Below are 18,206 nucleotides of genomic sequence, written 5' to 3'. Positions count from 1 at the left end.
TGACACTGCCAACAAACACCATATAATGTGTAATATTGGGTTCGAATTTCTTAACATGAGAATGGACGGATGGAATTTATTGTAATTTTGTGTATGACAACGTCAAAGTCGCGAGGTTGAGATTCGGGGCCAGCGCAAAACCACGCCTACCGATATCAAAATCTATCTTAACCTAACTATGCGAGACGATGGTTATATTAATTTCGGAAATACTATATAGCTGCCTGTAATAAGCTTCAAGAGTACGTAATGTAATATTTAAATATGGGGAACAACTGCCTGACAGTAAAAAAGAACTGATAATTATTGGTATTAAAATTGCAATTTCATCCTACATAACTAGACCTGCGTAAAAGCGACCATACTTTATTTACAATTATTATAATTTAAGATAGATTTTTGTGACTGAAATACTTAACGATTTCAGTTAATTAAGACTCCACCCATTGCTACCGGCTCCATAGCAGAACACATTCATTGCTTAATCACCCTCTACTTAAATAATGTCGTTTTAATTACATTGCGTGAATGCAATCGGCCTTCTTACACATAAAGTTTCTTACTTTTACTCGTAGCGAGTAATAAGTCTAAGAACGTTTTTCCGAAGAGAGACAGAAACACTCGCTATCAGATGTATTATTGTTTTTGTTTGGCCCTGTAAACTACATGAACGAGAACCTGTAATATTTTGCATCGTCAGGCCACGGCTTTCACATGTCGTCTTGGTCAATTGCAACCCAGATTCAAACGATCGATAAAAGGTTTTTGTTAAGGGGAAAGAAACTGAAGATTTTATGGTCTACACGACCTCACGACGAATGACCAAGCCGATGTAGTAGAGTCCTTGTGAAATTAATCGTGCGCTCTGCTAGTCAAGAAATCACATTCATTTTTTAGAAACCGAAAATTCATTACTTTTTTCTCAAGATCTTCGTCATTATTCAGTGTTATATTTCCTGTAGCTACGAAAAGGCGCCATGTTTGAGAGTGTTTTCCTAAAGAATCTGTTTCTATTGCCACTAACGTCACAACGACCGTGTCCAACACGTATCGGAACGAATTATATTATGTGCTGATAATTTTCGGGATTTTCTTCTGACATAGAAAGTCTTTTTACTTCTGAAAATCAATATCCGCCCCTGGATATAATTATTATTGTAAATATATGATACACTGTTACAGGAGCTATTGATATCTTCGTTTATGGAGAAGTACTTCAATTCTGCGTCGTAATTAAAAGAAGTCCTTGTTTGTCTTTGGAATAACAGGAAACGATTAGCTTCGCAAATTTACGTCGAAGCGCCTGTGATCTTTGCAAGGCCAAGGTCACTCATTTAAGAGCACAAGTTGACCTTGGAGGGCCCGCGCCTTCTGTTATCAGCGTGATGGACCAAAGAAATCGTGAGAGGAAAAACAAACCCGTAGACGATCTCGTTTCTTGAGAAAATGCATGTCTTTTTGATTAAAGTAAGGCGTGTTCGCTGGGGCGTCATTTGTAAAATCCTTGAACACAATTAGTCAGGAAAATACGTCGTGTGATTTCTAGGAATCATTGTATTCATTTGTATATTATGCCACGTTAGTGACAATCCGATACATCAGAAAAAGACGTACGTAAATGCCCTAGTGGTAAGAGCTACTGGGTAAATTTCTGTGCCTTCAAATTCAGATTCTTTAAAAGTAGAGAATAAATTCTCGTTGCACACACCTTTAATGTTATCTAAAAGTTTGTGATAATAATCGGTTAGTTTTCTAGTATTATATTTAGCATTTCTAATTGTCTAAGATATAGCCTATTTCATATAAACGACGTTTAGTAAGTTGGATGTACTCTAGGTGACATTGTAATTTTGTTGGCAGATGATTAATTGTGTTAGATTAGTGAAAGTTAAATCTGGGACGTCTTTAATGATAGGCTAGTACTCTCCGTTGACACCTAGACCACCAAAAACCAGTCACCTGAAGACTGGAATGTCTCTAAATTATTCCGAAGTGACTCGAATCTTTTTGAATTTGGTAGTGAAATTTCCTAAACTACAGATACAATGCTGTTATACTGTTATGACTCGGTATCCAAAGACTTGTTTGTTAAAAACTGAGTAGGTTCGTCACGTGAAGGTGTGATTGGATCCTTATCTCACTTTTCACCATTAGTTGATATGAGTCAATTAGCAACAACAGAACTAATTTTTAAATAACATTTATAGCTCAAATCTATAGATGAAGCCACGGTGGTCTAGCGGTTAGAACGCTGGTCTTGTAATCCTGGGGTCTCGAATTCGATTCCCGGCGGTGCCCGAATTTATAACTTGTGTTGGGCAAGGCCGTGGTCTAGGCAACACGGAGTTTTCCTCCGTGGCATCCCAACAATTACTCCATTCACACACAGAAGAAGGCAATGGCAAACCACTTCTGGATCATCTGCCAAGAACGTATATGAACAGGTCCCAGTCCGAGAAAAGGATGGAAGGATCCTGTTCATATGGACCTGTCGTCAGACAGAACACTAAACAATAATAACTATAGATGAAGGTCCTGAAATATTTGCTTAAACTACTGCATTATGTAAGCTAGGGCAGTTACAGGATATCTTCGAATGTCAATCGATTATGGGCTGTGAACTGGGAAATGCGAAAGAAAGCGGTATCCTGAATCTTTTTTGAAGGACTAAGAAACACATAAAATATCTCAGTTGGCAATGTCTCGCATTTTTATAAGGAGTCCACAAATGTTACTCGTTCCTACAAACAACGAATCAGCTTAGCGTAGATCACTTGACAAATAAACCGCCCGGAATTAAGAGTGCCAAACTGTAATCTCTACAAAAATCACCGAGTGATCCTCCAAGAACCTCGGAAATTTTCAGGTGGCCCGGAAAAACACTGGGAATTACTGTCCTGCAGAATTTTATTTGTGACCTCATCTTTAACTCTATTTTCATAATGGGTACTAACAGCACTCGGTGATTGCCATTTGTTTACGAGATAACAAATAATGTGGATTGTATTTCCTACACTATTATCTTTGGTTAGAACATGACAATAACCTTCTTCCGACATTTTCGTGATATGACACTTGTCTGTAATTTAAATATTAAATTTGGAGAGTAATTACTGGCATACATTTTATAATATACTGCAAAACCTAAACATTATATTTCACAAGACTGCAGTAAGATTTTAAGTTCATCAGGGGTGCAGATGTTGATTGGGTTGTGACGCAATGACACCGTGTAACCTTTTAGGCAAAAACCAGTGGTATATTTTTTTGTATAAATGTGAAGTTTGGTGTATAACATAGAGGATGTTTGAATAAAATGTCCATAAATACATAAGTCTCAAGGTTTCTGATAATTCTGCGTTATAATCTGAAATTATTTTGTCCATCTTCTAAATTTGGATTCTGCTTCCGTCTTCAGACAAAACGTAAGAATACATAAACCCTATTTATTGGGCCCCTGGTTGAGCTTACCTGAAACCTGATAAATATTACTCATAGACTTGATTATAGAGGCAGCAAGAACCTCTGACATGTTGGTAAACTTCTACCGGACTACACGGCGCAACAGACCAGTAAGCAGTCATATTCATTCATAAGGTTTTATTGTCTTTTATTTACCAGAACTTTTAAGACGATAACTGTGCACGGGAGATTAATCTAATAGGTCTATTGAAAGCATCACCAGTGTTAAAATTAAATTTGTTTGAACTCAACTGTTTTACTACATACAATACTATATAATAAATATGTTTAGTTTTAAATTGTAAAACGTAATTTAAAATTCAAACATCCCGCCAAACAATGTTGCGAAAAGGAATCTCCCTTCAAATGGTTTAACTTTCCCTTTTTTATCATCATTGTCTTTCTGAGAGAAATAGTTGTTCTCTCTGACCAAGAATGTAACTTCTGCCACCCGTCGTCAGAGACTTTTAAGCGGCAATTGAGTGGGGACTCAATGTACTACATCCTTCCTTTCATCTGTGGTGCTAATTCCACCTCGTTGATCACCACAGATGTTTGTTTATGTGTCAGAAAAAAAGATAACATGTCAAGATTGTAAAAATGTGCTGAATCCCAAATATTGAATACGGTATGGAGGACGAAAATGATTTTGATTATGGCTGTGATTTGTACACCACAGCAGGAACATATTACAAAGGTATATTATAGTCGAATGTTTTAAATTTAGGTAAATTAGGGATAGAACCAAGGTTAGTCATTCAGTCAGAATTACGAAATCTGAATGAAGTTCAAACTTTGTTTAGAAACATTTTAAACTATTATATAAAGTCAGGAAAATAACTATGATTGTGGAGGTATTGGTGGTTCTGTGACAACTGTGTGAAAAATCACAAACTTTAATGGAGTGATCTTTGTAGCTTGCTGATTTTTATGTGCACAATTTTATTTTGGTGAATATTCTTATAGTTTCAAGGTGTTAAATATGATGAATGAGTGTAGAAAAGAGTGATTAATATTCCTTGTGTTTATCGAGAATTATGTATACTAGCCTAGGTTAGCTGGAATTTACTTTATCATGCACTTGCTGCATCCTTTGATTAGTAGTACAATACTTACTTTCCACTTCCCATTCATTATGTGTTTCAGAATAGGTAGTAATTGGATTGATAAGAAATGTGGGTAAATGTTTATCACTGCCATATACATTTTGTCAATCTGCCATCAGCTCCTTAACTACAGATGCAATATTAAAGTACCAAGTATGGTTCCAGTCTGACCTAATGTATTCCAACTAATTCAAACTTAACCTAATCCAGAAGGAGTATTGTGGGATTAGAAACCTCCTTGGAACATGACCCAAACCTCCATTTCAACTGAAAATGTAAGGAATTTTTGTGTGTTATATGGGAAAACTTTGTCCTGAACAAGATTTGAATGCTAATCTTAAAATTTTTGGTGTTTTCTTTGTTGTGTCTTCTTAAGCTGTATTAACTTAATTGCTCTTTTCTGCCAGGTTTTCATATTCCTTATATGAAATGCAATGTAAATAAATTACTAATCCAAATTACTGTGTATATGAAGCCTTTTAGATGGCTTTATACTGGAATCTGTACAGAGTCTGTGGTGGTTTATCATACTGAAAGTGCCAGTTTCATTAAGTCTTTTGGGTTAATGATTTTTAGAATAGAAACAGAATAAAATATGAGGATGTAAGCATCCAGCCACCCTTGCAATGTGACTAGTAAAGGTCTGTTGCACATTCCTATAATTTGTTGTCAGCAACCATGCACATTGAATAAATTAGATTACCCTGCAAATTGGGACCCTGTGATTGTAACAAGTGCTTAACATATAAGCTGCAAAGTGACAACCTGAGCCATGCAAGGAACTTGCGGTAGCATAATAAATTTAGCTGTTTCAGATAAACCCTCCCCCCCACATGTAAAAATGTGAGTTATGTAGTTTTGAGTGTGTTACTAATATTAAGTTGGGTGGCATGAGAACATCAGTGTTACAGCTGATCACATTTTTCTGTACCTTTCAGCTATTAAGGAATCTCTTCATTTAGATTATGATGCTCTTTTGAAGGAAGCAGAAGAAATACAATCCGTAAAGACATGCGAACTAGATGATTTAAAACCAAAGGGCAAAAGAGGAACTAAGAATCCCAGAGGAAGAAGAAAAGCTACTAAATTGACTGATACTGAATCACATAAAAATGTGACACATGAACAGCCAGAAACTTTGGAAGAACTAAATGAGTATGCATAATTAAAAGTATAATTTTTTCAGCTAATTTCATTATTTTGTAATGAAAGGTAGGCTTGTGATATGATGCTGTCCATATGTGTTTGTGTGCGTATCTCTATTTGTTCTCCATACTATTAGAAAACAATCTAACTTTGTGCAGTAATAACTTCTTTAAAATTGAAACATGTTTTTATAACATATTTCTTTGTTCCTGAGAATATACAGTGAGTTACCTCTGATTATTGAAACTTTAATATTACTCCTTGAGCTTGTGCAAAACCAAAGTAAGAGTTGCTTATTTTGAGGATAATCCACAGTTGAATACTTTATACATTTGCCACCCTAAACTTGGGAAAGCAGGGAAGGCACCTAGCTGTGTTATATCATTCAGTAAACTCACAGTTTTCCAGGTTAATGAAAGGAAGAACACATGAATAATCTAAAAACATGGATAATCCAAAATATTTTGTTTGGTACATTCACAGAACTTCAAAAATTGCTTTACATTTTTTTACATAGCTGACATTATTTTTAGAAATAGTTTGTAATAATCTTGTATTTTTGTGAACTATTTAGACTCCTCCTCGCTGCAATATAGATGACATTTTCATCCTCCCCTCCCTGTTCTTGTCCCTTGCGTTTCATGGCAGCATTGACAATGTGTCTGTCACTCTGCAGCCATTCTTCATCATTTCTTTATTGATGTTTTCAAAACATCTCATAGCACAAACTGTGCCAAGAATTTGAGACTTGCAAACCATCTTTTTCTAGATCTAGAGAAAGTTTTTTCCATGATTAAACCAGAATTTCTGGATTTGTGAAGACTATGATCATATTATGTTCAAAAGCATCCAGCACCATCATCTTTTTCTTGCATAATCCCATGTTATCATTTTCATCAATAAGAGTACTGAGGTTGGCTAACCTCAGGGTGCCCTGCAGGTAGGCTGTATGTCCTCCCCCCTATTTTACCTGAAGACAGAAGCAGAATCCAGCTTCCAAAATGCTATAGTTTTAATATTTTATGATAAAATCATCATCAGAAACCTTCAGACTGTCTAATATTAAAATGTTTTAGTTCCACACAAGTATAATTCACATGCATATAGCATCAATTCAAGGAGAAAAGAAATGGGAGATATCACTTCCTGATTGGTCGTATAAGTTTTAGAAATAAATTAATAATTTAGTTTTATAAGGCAACTGACAACCTTGTTAAATTTATTTCAGTTGTCAAAGAGCACGTTCAACACGAGGAATGACTAGAGCAACAAAACGTGCAGTTGGAAAAGGTGCTCCACAAATACCACCAAATCAGGAACATATTATTGGAACTATAATTATTACTGATTCTCCAGAAAGACCTAAGGTTTCAGTAAGAGCATTTCTAATATCATTACTCTTGTTGTTGCTATTGTTTTTGCTGCTGCCAAAGCTTGTTCTTTCTTAAGTTATGTTCTGTGTGGTTTATTGTTGCCTAAATTGTTTCACTGCAGTCTTGCCTTCCACATTTTAAAACTATTGCCTTGGGAGATTATGACCAGATGAAAATGTAACTACTGGGATAACATGAGCCCCACTTAATGGTACCTGCACCTTGTCGTGGTGGTGGGGCTTGAGTACCTCAGTGGTGGTAGCATAGCTACTGGTAGAGCCTCCCTAGCCAGATTGGTCGAGGGAGAGAGGTCAGACTAAGACAGGTGCCCTGGTCCTCCAGGTTGGAGGTTGGTCGCAAAGCCAACAACCTTGCACCGTAAAAAGGAAGATGTTTCGAAACCTCGATCAAAGCCTCGGACATATAGCCCTAACAGAAGACCGAATGGAAGAGGAGAATTGAGGAGGCCATGGACCGAATACGGACCAGAGAGCCATAGTAGAAGAAGGGATAACACGAGAGACATACAGTTAAATCGGGGAGCACCATAGGAATTGGTCACTTATAAGAAACACTCGATCAGTGGGTTGGTGAATTTGTGGTCATATCTTCCCTGTTTTGAATATTTCCTTTAAGCAGAAGTCTTTCTAGCAAGAAGAAGTTTACCAGTGTTTCAGAGGTCCATGCTGCCTCCATCATTAGGGAGATGAGTACTCATTGCCGTGATGATGGACCTCTGAAACGTTGGTAAACTTCTGCCAGACTACGCAGCACAACAGCCCAGAAGACAGCGATCTTCATCACAACTCTTTTTGCAGTGTCAGTCCAGTCTTCTGTGTTTTCTTACCACACATTTTCTTTTGAATTTGTGGTATGGATTGTCAGTTTTGTTTTAGGGAACTTACATTATTTCTTTGTATTTTATTTTATACAGTTCTTTTAGATTTCAGACTTTTATCTTCCTTTGATCTGACAGTTTTGACTTCTTTGAACTTTCAATGAAATTTGTATACATGGATTTTAGCTTACTTGAATAGACACTCACTGCAGAGTTAATTCCAAGACATTTTTACGTCACTAATTATTTCTGCAGTTATTGATATATTCTTATTAAACTAAGTCATTCTACATTGAAACAAATGTCTCATTTATGTATTTATTTGTGTGTGTGATAACATGACTGCAACAATGACTTACATGCTATGGCGTGAAGAACACGTTTAGAACATTGCACTCCAAAGAATACACCTTTCAAGTCTTGTATGGCGTTGTCCTCATTGATAGCATTGTAGCTGGTGCCAATGTATTTATGTAAATGTTTAAAGAAATATGCAAATCTGTATTAACTGAGGCAGAACTGCATATTTGTTTTGAAGAAAAGTATTTTTCTGATGGTACCACAGGTGTTATTGTATGCTGACACTTCATTTATAGGTTTTTATGTTTGTTGTTCTTTCTTAGGATGACCACATTTTAATCGGCAGTGATTCAGAAACTGAAGTGAATATATTTTTAACCGGAGATGATGACAATTATGAGATGTTGGTCAAAGTCTGGTGGAAGTTTGTGAAATTTGATAAATTTACTATTAGAAGGGTAAGTTTATTCAGTTTATTATTTATCATTCCTTTGTTAAACTTATCTGTTGTAAACTATTGCTGAGTATGATTTACATTTTCAGTAACATTTCTGTGTTTTCAGTTTCAGAAACTGGCACCACTGTTTGAGCACTATTCACAATTGGAGAATGTACCTCAGAGTCAGGTACTGTTGACTCTTAATGATGTTCAGGTTCATCCAAATGACACCCCAGACTCGCTGAAGCTAACTGTTGCAAATATTATAGGTAATGGAAATGTATAAGACTTGAGGTTCTCACAGCGGTGAGTATGAAGATTTCCGTCTTCTGGGTTGTTGCGCTGTGTAGTCTGGTCGATGTTAACCAACGTTTCAGAGGTCATACTGCTTCTGTCATCAGAAGATGGAAATCTTCAATGGAAATATAGTTTATGCTTCCAAATTTGTACCTGATTGTGTCTCGGTACTTGTCTTCTCTAGAACCTAATGCTAGTGATCTCTCATCTTTAAAATCTGCTATAAGTGACAATTCCAAATTCCAATTTAAAAGATAGATATCGTGGGTTCGATAAAAATTATTAATTTTGGTTAAATTGGAATTGCAGTGCCATTTGACCAAAGTCTGTTAAATCTTGGAAATGTATCAAAACAAAAGTTTACTAAGTGAAAACATGGATGACTGTGTACACTGTAAGGTCCTGAGTCCCAAAGTTGCAGACATTGGCTTGCTGGAATACTGTTTCCTGTTTGCACAGCAGCATCAACAAATATATACATGATATTATTAGATATTTGTACATAATATCAAGCTTCTTAAAGCGATATACTGAATTGATATTATGTTTATTCAGTTGGTGATTGAAAATAGTGTAGGTGAGATATAAGGTTTTTATGGTGACAAGTATGAAGAGAGCTGTCTTCTGGAATGTTGCGCCTTGTAAATCTGGTAGTAATTGACCATTGTTTCAGAAGAGATTCCTGCCTCCACCATGATAGAGAAGACAGCCATATTTAAAAATAGATTATTTGGACCAATTGTTAAATTCTTTGCTTTATTTTTGTTTATCCATACATTATTTTCACTGGTCATTTAGATTTAAACTTGATCTTACCACATCTTTCTTTTGCCATGTGATGGTCTCCCTTGTTCTAGAAGTATTTTTGTTACTATTATCAAACTTCTTTGATTCCTCAGCTAGCAGGAATCTCCCCAGTCTTGGTGGTGCTCTCTTGTGGATTTTGATCAGAACTCTAACTTCATTTCCACTGCCCAGTATTCAAGGTTAGGTCTCAGCAGCTTGACTTTGTTTCATGTACAGTCCGCAGAACCGTATGCACTGCAGCCCTCCTTATAAGTCTGTAATGTTGTAATGGCTGTTTGCTCACAGGTTACGACTGACAGGGAGCATGTATGTGAGCCAGTGCTACACATCCTTTGGTTTTTCAGTTACTGACTTCTGCTAATCTCAACAATTATTTTAATTATCGTTTTTAAAGAGCCATGTATTTGTAAGATTTGAGGTTTTCACAGCGGTGAGTATGAAGATTTCTGTTTTCTGGGTTGTTGCGCTGTGTAGTCTGGTAGATGTTAACCAACGTTTCTGATGTCATACTGCCTCCGTCATCAGGGCAATGAATCACGGTGATCTAGCGATTAGAACGCTGGCCATGTAATCCTGGGGTCCCGTGTTCGATTCCCGGTGGTGCCCGAATTTATAACTTGTGTTGGGCAAGGCTGTGGTCTAGGCAACACGGAGTTTTCCTCCGGGGCTTCCCCGGTTTCTCCGTGGCATTCCTACAATTACTCCATACACACAGAAGAAGGCATTGGCAAACCACTTCTGTATCATCTGCCTAAAAAACATATATGAACAGGTTCCAGTCCAAGAAAAGGATGGAAGGATCCTGTTCATAATATGTCGCCAACCTCCTGTAAAGGAGACGGTGTAATAAAGAAGAAGAATCAACCACCAGTCCCTGAAGTCATGTAGGCCCATAGAATGGGAGGAGCCCAAAATAACAGTTTGTGAATGGTTTAATACTTGCTTCTTGTAAATTTTTAGTGTAAGTCCCCCTCTTCTAAATTTCATTAAAATCCTGTCTATAGTTTCAGAAGTCATACTGACAAACAGATATACATATTCAACATGCCCATTCTGTATTTTGTTCAGATAGTATGTAATAAGAGAATTATTTCAGTTAAAGCAGTTTTATTCTTATTTGAATTTCATCTTTCACTGAAGAAATTATTCTTTGTTCAGATGCGGAGAAGCAGAGCTGTGCTACGGTATGGAAATTGTTCTAGTAGCTCTTAAACAATCCAGTTTATATTGTGTGATTCCAGAGGGTGGTGTGACAACATGTATAGACATGAAGAGTGCCTTAGCCCAGGAGAAACTGTCACTCGGTGTGGATGAGATTGAACTGAAAATTCAGCGTAAGGGTCACAAGGAACGAATATCAATGCGGATCAAGAAGAACCAGAAAATGCGAGTGTTGATGTTCAAATGTGCAGAATACTTGGAGCTACCAGAAGAAAAGTTGAAGTTCTCATTTGATGGGGAATCATTAAATCCAAATGAAACCCCAGTGGATCTTGATTTAGAAGGAGGCGAATGCATTGATTTGTATGTTTCTGAGGTGTGATGAGACTGATTTCAGTTGGATCTTTGTACTTTCTTGTTTGATAGCAAGGTAATTGTGTGTTTTAAATTTCATTTAATATTTCACGTACTACTGAATTGTTTTAACTTATAATTTAATGAACCATTGTGCTTCAGTAGGGCACTGTCACAGATCTGTGTGGCCCAGCCAGAATTACATAAGTATTGAAATGTGTGTCATTGAGTCACCATGCACTGGTGACCTTGTAGAACACAAGTTTTGAGATGTACTGCGATTGGTATGAATAAATTCAGTGTGCTCATAAAACCATTCTCTCTCAGTCTGCCTCATGTAATCTTTCAATCTGAATTGATACCCCATTTGGTGTCTTTTTTAGAGGCTCAATGTTGTCAGTATTGCAGGGGAACAGGTTGGTGTTTTCAACGTCTGTCAGTGTTCTTATAATAACATAGCATTGGTGTTGGATGCACGAAGGCGTGCATTATCACGTGATCTTTCCTGGTTGCCGTTAGTTATCGTTCTTGTTACGAAGTCCTAATTTTTAGCGTATTGTGCAGTATTGACAAGGTTCATTAGTCCACAAATTAGGGTTCCAGGTGACTGAAGAAGAGCAAGCTAGTGTTTGAGCCTTTGTTGTTTTTCTGATTGTGGTCTGCAGGTGTTTCTACTGCATTTCTCTGATTGGTCTGTAATTTTGTCACCAAGTTCATCACGGTTTTGTCCGGAAAGGTATTTTTCCATATGGTTTAAATCATATCTGATGCTGCAGGCATTTTGCTGTGCTCAGTGTACGTGCAGCATCTGATGGTAACAAATCTTGTTTTGTTCAAGCTCGTGAATTTTGGAATGTGTCGTTCGTATGCTGACATTTACACATAAAATAAATGCATCTTTACCGCTGAACTATCCTTTTATCGTCACTTAGCTGTAGAGTACAGTAATGTTTGAAAAGCTTCGTGCTGTGTTCTGGACTTTTAACATCCTTAACTTCATGACAACTAAAATTCGGAAATAAACATGACTTTCACCGTAACTTAAAAAAAGTGTTTACGTATAAGAATTTAAAATAATCTGTGATTTTGTTACCACATATCTTATTTTGCATAACTGGAAGATATAAATAAATATGAAAATTAAATGCTTGTACGTGATGATATAATTTGACTCCTTAGGTAGAAGGTAATGTCTGAGACCAGAACAGAGGCACAATTCATTTATCTAGATTGGGAATTACCATATAATCAGAATATAAACAATTTCTGGACATGTGTCACATGAAGTTGAAATTTACAGAAGCAGTGTAATGCTGTGAAGACTATAGCATTACATTTTTGAATTAGGAAAGTGCAAAGGAATATTCAAAAATAATTTTATAAATTTGCTAAAAATTAAAATTTCCTGTTCCTCGTGATACCTAATATATTTTTAAATAATATGATGACGTAAGGCGGCAGATTATTATCTGAGATCTTTTTGCAAGGTGTCGACTACCATCAGTTGTTTCTTAATAAAAGTTTTCTAGACAATAACGGAAAGTTGCGCGGTTACTGTCGGCATAAAATATCGTTAGTCTGTGCATAATGCACTTCTGGTAAGAACATATTTGGTGTGATGTTATCTATGCATTTGTTTTCTTATAGCCCAAACTGTAGATGGATGTCCTTACAAATATGTAGTGCCATCTTCGCACTAAATAATTGCCTCTCCAGAAGTGACAACAAAGAAAATAGTGATCTGCAGTTCATGTCAGCAGTAAAACAAAATTAGTTTGTTTACATTTATTTACCAGACTTTGGCAAATTCAGGTGACAGCCTGCCGCATGGATTCATAACTCTTATCGTGACGGCATCATGTTTTTGTGACGTGATGCAAGACCCGCTAAAACCTGTCAGCTGCACTTATAACGAACACACTAAGGGGAAACATCAATTCTGCAGCAAAGTGTTGTCATTATACAGGGTGATTCAAAAGGTATAGAGGGACTCGGAGAGAACAACTTTCGAATAGGAATTCACGTCCTCCGAAGTTATCCTGAGTCAGTCGAGGCCATTGAAGGTAGGGAGGTCTGATAACATTCCGCCGAAATAATTTGGTTTGTAAGATTGCTAATGTAATCCTTGTACATTAATAATAAACAAAATTAAGCTAGTAGGAGAATAGCGAAGTACGACTGGTCTTGTGAAGAAGTAAGGTGTGACGTTGCTCTTCTCCATTCCATAAAACAACCTTGCATCACGTGGTGCTATGTCTTGTCTCTCTTGTTTTTGATAAGGGATGACGAATTGATTTATTGATATTCCGGTCTCTTGCGTCAAGGCTTGCATACAGGAATGGCACTTTAATCGGAGACACGTAGCAGAAACAATTGTTCGAGACAGTCCCCTGCTTATGTATGGCTGATAAGCAGACAGTAACTTTTTCATGATGCAATAACACGCAAGTTTTGCGTGTTTTCGTTGCACGTTTTATCATACAATTTAATACACCAAGTACGCGCGTCTAGTGTTTACATAACTAATTGCTGCTTGGCTCTTTTTGCTTACTTTATTAATTACTTTCTGTAGTTATGGCAAATTGTTTATCAGCAATGTTTATTTGAAGCATATTATTACAATGAAAACGAGAGCATGATGTCGGATGAAAGTCTCCTATATACGAAAACGAAACAAGATATTGGCACAGGAAAATTCCGTGGTTCCTGTGTGGTGTATCCATTGAGGTTCTCAACTCTTCAGTATGCCAGTTGGTAGGAACTTCATGTGGATGTTGTTGGAACACGTTATTACGTATTGCGAGATGAGAATGCACGGTGCAACAGTCAGCTACATTCGCTATGAAAAGACAAAGATGTTATACCCTCATTCAGTTTATTGTAGTTCTGAAGCCTGCAGTTACTTATGTAGAAAATTCTAATAGCCCGCGGGCCTTCGCCGAGTATTTGTAATTTCAATACGACTGATTACATATTTTATTAGAATTAGTCAGCTTCCAACCCGTGACAAATTCCACAACTTTTCCGCCCTGGGAAGCTTGTTGTAATCGAAGGGGGACAATTCCTCAAACGGTAGCAAGGAGAGTGGTCGTTCCATTGATACATTATGCGCTGTGGCCTTTGACTTATGGGCGTTATTGACGCACTACGTCATAATCTGGAAGGTATTTGTGTCCGTTGTACACACAGCGTTCCCTGTGCCTCATTATCTTCATCAGTAATATTAGCAGAAGATAACGCAGTTATCATCTAGGTTCATCTCTCTTTTTACGACCCCATGTCAGCCATATATCGACGTTTAACTACATGAATGATATGTTTCTTGTTTTGCCACCAGGGAACTATCGTGCCGTGCATTGTACGAGGTGCGATCGGAAAGTTTCAAGACTGTGTCAATAGAGGGCGAACCGGATGTAATACGAGCTTCTGCCGCTAGGGGGTGCGGCCTACATTCATAGTGAATCAGTGTGCCAGCCGGCATCATCGAATTAGCATTTGTTTCTTAGTTGCGGGCGTTTTGGTAGTGCATTACACCGACCCTCCTGCGATTTCGTAATGGCGTGTGCATCAAATTTTGCCAAAGACTCGCCAAAACGGCTACGGAAACCTATGAAATGCTAAAGCAAGCATTTGGGGAGTCCGCAATTGGTCGTGCACAAAATTTTGTGTGGCATTCACGTTTTAAAAATGGCCGAACCTCTGTCGATGATGACGAGCGTTCTGGACGACCATCTTCGAGCACAACGCCCGAAAATGTTACGAAGATTCGGCAGGCCATTCACGAAGATAGACGTCGTACCATCAACGACTTGTGCGACATTGTTGGGATAGGCTATGGGACCTGTCAGCTGATTCTAAAGGAAGAACTCCACATGCGACGCATCCTGTCTGAGGACCAGAAGCAGAATCGACTTCTCGTTTGTCAGGAGCTCAAAGATCTTGCAAGAACCGACCCCAACTTCCTTTCTAAGCTCCGTGTGACTTCTTCCTCTTCCCAAAGATGAAAATTCAGCTAAAGGGAAGGAGATTTGAGACGATAGAAGAGATTCAGGCAGAATCGCAGATGGTGCTTGACAGGCTGAAAAAGAAAGATTTCCAGTGATGCTTCCAGGCTTGGCAGCGGCGCTGGGGTCGTTGTGTTCACTCCCAGGGGAACTACTTCGAGGGTGATGGATGAATTTAATACCTGAGATAAGTGTACGGGTTTTTATAGGCGCAGTCTTGAAACCTTTCGATCGCACCTCGTACGTCGTTTCAGTAACACTTCGCTCGTGTCGTGCATTGCCAGACGCAAGGTATAAATATGACATCGCAGTCGATAATCAAATTTTGCTGTAGAATTGATTAACTTTGTGCTTAATGTCCCTATGTGTTTCCCCTTAATGTGCTAACTAACCAGTCGTTTTAGGTGCTCTGAATATAAGTTGATTACCGAAGTCACGTGAATTGATTTATCCTGATTTCAAGTGGAAAAGTTAACGTTGAGAAATTCTATTAGTAACTGTTATCGCTGAGGTCATTGATATCCCAAATGAGAAGACGTTTGGAAATAACGATATTTGCCTACAAATATAAATATTTTCTTTAGATGCTTTCTCGCTTTGATTGAAAAACCTGTACACCTTTTGAATAAAAAATTCCTTGGATATTATCCATCGTCTAGTAAAATATAAAATATAAAACGTAAAACGACGTTTCGGAGATGGGACTCTATCTCCGTCTTCAGGTACCTACACAGTTGGGCCCACCTGAAGACGGAGATAGAGTCCCATCTCCGAAACGTCGTTTTACGTTTTATATTTTATATTTTACTAGACGATGGATAATATCCAAGGAAATTTTTATTCAAATGACTCTTCACCATCGTCAAGAAGTTTTAGATCTGTACACCGTTGTTCTTAAGTTATTTTGTAGAAAAACGAACATGTTTCTTTTTACGCGAAATAAACTAGCCGCAGATAAAACCATGTTTGATTTACAGTAGTAAAGACATGAATAGGTGATGCAACTCAATTAGATAGTTTGATACACTATTATGTCTATGGCGGTCTTAGGATTGTGGCGCAATGTGGACTTGTAGATGTGTACAGACATTTTGGAGGATCGTACTGTCTCCCACTGTACATAATACTGGTTAAGTAGTCCTTCATGATTAAACTACTCATAAACTGTTTCAGTTGAATAGTTCATACCACTACTGGACTGGTTTTGGGAGTCAACTTTCGTATGGCGGTCACCCTTCCTTTAAACAACACTTTAGAACTATAGATTGTAACTACTATTCGTGCGAGAAGGGCGGTCACGAAAACAGCCTATATGTAGTTAGTGCTAATGGATGTGTTAAAACGTAGCCACATTTAAAACGTCTAACTACATATCTGATATTGTCAGTGGCGTAGCATCAGAAATAAAGTTGCAGATTCTGCATTTTCAAAATGAATGTTTGTTTTTAGCGTTGTGTTTTATGTTTATGTTACGTAATTTCGACCAGTAATTGTCACAGTAATGAATTTTACAAAATATCCGACTATGGAACCTACCACTTACTGTGTTCATGTCTCGTCATCAGAATATAGGATAGATTCGTAATGTAAAGGTAACTAACAAATCCTTCAAAATGTGTCAGAGTCCTGTATTTGAGAACAATAGTATCAAATCAGTATTTCGTTCATAAGGAAGTTAAGAGCAGATTAAATTTCGGGAAAACTTGCTACAATCTTTTATTTGAAAACGTAAAGATAAAAAGAAAAGTAATTTTTTATCTCCTATGAAACTTGGCCCTCTTGCCGTGCGGGAAAGCATAGATTGAGGGTGTATGAAAATAAAGAGCTGAGGAAATGAAGTCTGTTTGGACCTAAGATGAAGGAAGGGGCAGCAAAGTACATAATGAGGAGTTTCGTACCTTTTATTCTGTGTAAAATGTTAATGGGGTGATAGAATCGAGGAGGATGAAATAGCACTTATGGGGTATGAGAAATGTGTACAAATTTTAGTCGGGAAACGTAAAGGGAAGAGACCACTTGGGATACAGTGGCGTATGTGGGGATAATGTCACAGTGGTTCCTAAAGAAATAGGATGTGAAGATGTGGACTGTATTCATGTGGCTTGTTACTGGGTCCAGTGGTGGAGTCTTGGGAACAGATTAATGAACACAGAACTTTCGGGCTTCATAAATTGCGAGGAGGTAATTAAAATAGCTTGCGGATAATTGTCACACGAATGAATGCACGTATTTTTTTTTCTGTTTTGTGCACATTCTTGCAAGGTGTTTCGTGTGTTATTAATTTCGTGAATCGGAGTAGCACGGTCAAATAACCGGCTAAGAGTTGGATGACCGGTGTTCGATTCCCACAGCAGAAGCAAACACCCTCCTATCCAATATATGTAACTGTTGAAATACTCTCCGCATCAAATGGCTAAACGTTGAACAAACCAAATCTTCTGCCAACGTTTCGAGAACCATCTCTGTTCTCATCCTCGGGGTTGCTATGTAACCAGTCCTTTCCTATGTTGCGCGCTAGCTGATAGAAACAGATCGTTCTCGAAAGGTTGGCAGAAGATTTAGTTTTTTCACTCATGGCCACTCATTCACGTAATGCAGCGATCAGGAATTCGTAGGGTTTCAGGTACTTCGGCAGTGTAATCTTCGCCATTACTATTTAAAAGTCTTCATCGGTTTCCGAGCTCTGATTCTGTATAAACAAAGGTTCTGGCAAGTACGTGCTGACATGTTATTACAGCAGGATTGAAACAAGTGCTTTCAGTAAATCAACACTTTAGTGTTAAGATGTAAGTACTGTACACTTTAAATTACATATATAGTTTATTTAGCTTTAGAGTCTATAACTCGTTTTAGAAGGAAAGAAAGAGAAGGCTTACTATTAAAATATAGCAAAACAATATATACTTTTTAATGCAGTTT

General features: G+C 37.5%; 1 protein-coding gene across 2 annotated transcripts; it reads left to right on the top strand.

The window, feature by feature from the left end:
- The first annotated feature begins 3,973 nt into the window (after positions 1–3,973).
- LOC110837059 (DNA repair protein Rad60) lies at positions 3,974–11,596 on the top strand. Of its 2 annotated transcripts, none has more exons than XM_022078850.2 (6): positions 3,974–4,159; positions 5,507–5,723; positions 6,943–7,087; positions 8,549–8,683; positions 8,789–8,933; positions 11,010–11,596. In XM_022078850.2, exons 1-6 carry the CDS (start codon positions 4,093–4,095, stop codon positions 11,309–11,311), a joined length of 1,011 nt encoding a protein of 336 aa, XP_021934542.2. In that variant the 5' UTR covers positions 3,974–4,092; the 3' UTR covers positions 11,312–11,596. The 2 variants fall into 2 exon arrangements, with proteins under 2 accessions (XP_021934542.2, XP_021934550.2); XM_022078858.2 differs by having other exon boundaries at positions 3,975–4,159; positions 6,943–7,081.
- Positions 11,597–18,206: the final 6,610 nt, after the last annotated feature.

The sequence above is a fragment of the Zootermopsis nevadensis genome, unplaced genomic scaffold (assembly GCF_977971745.1).
Source record: "Zootermopsis nevadensis isolate Lab colony 2312 unplaced genomic scaffold, Znev_1.0 Znev_ptg000061l, whole genome shotgun sequence".
Lineage (NCBI taxonomy): Eukaryota > Metazoa > Arthropoda > Insecta > Blattodea > Termopsidae > Zootermopsis > Zootermopsis nevadensis.
The sequence above is the reverse complement of the archived record's forward strand: the minus strand, read 5'-3'. Positions and strand labels throughout refer to the sequence as shown.

What these genes read in the sequence shown, in the direction of transcription:
- LOC110837059 (XM_022078850.2), top strand. Translation starts at nt 4,093, where the DNA reads ATGGAGGACGAAAATGATTTTGATTATGGCTGTGATTTGTACACCACA. An exon ending in ACTTTGGAAGAACTAAATGA is followed by an intron (nt 5,724 to 6,942) that starts GTATGCATAATT and finishes AATTTATTTCAG; the next exon opens with TTGTCAAAGAGCACGTTCAA. An exon ending in AACTGTTGCAAATATTATAG is followed by an intron (nt 8,934 to 11,009) that starts GTAATGGAAATG and finishes GTGTGATTCCAG; the next exon opens with AGGGTGGTGTGACAACATGT.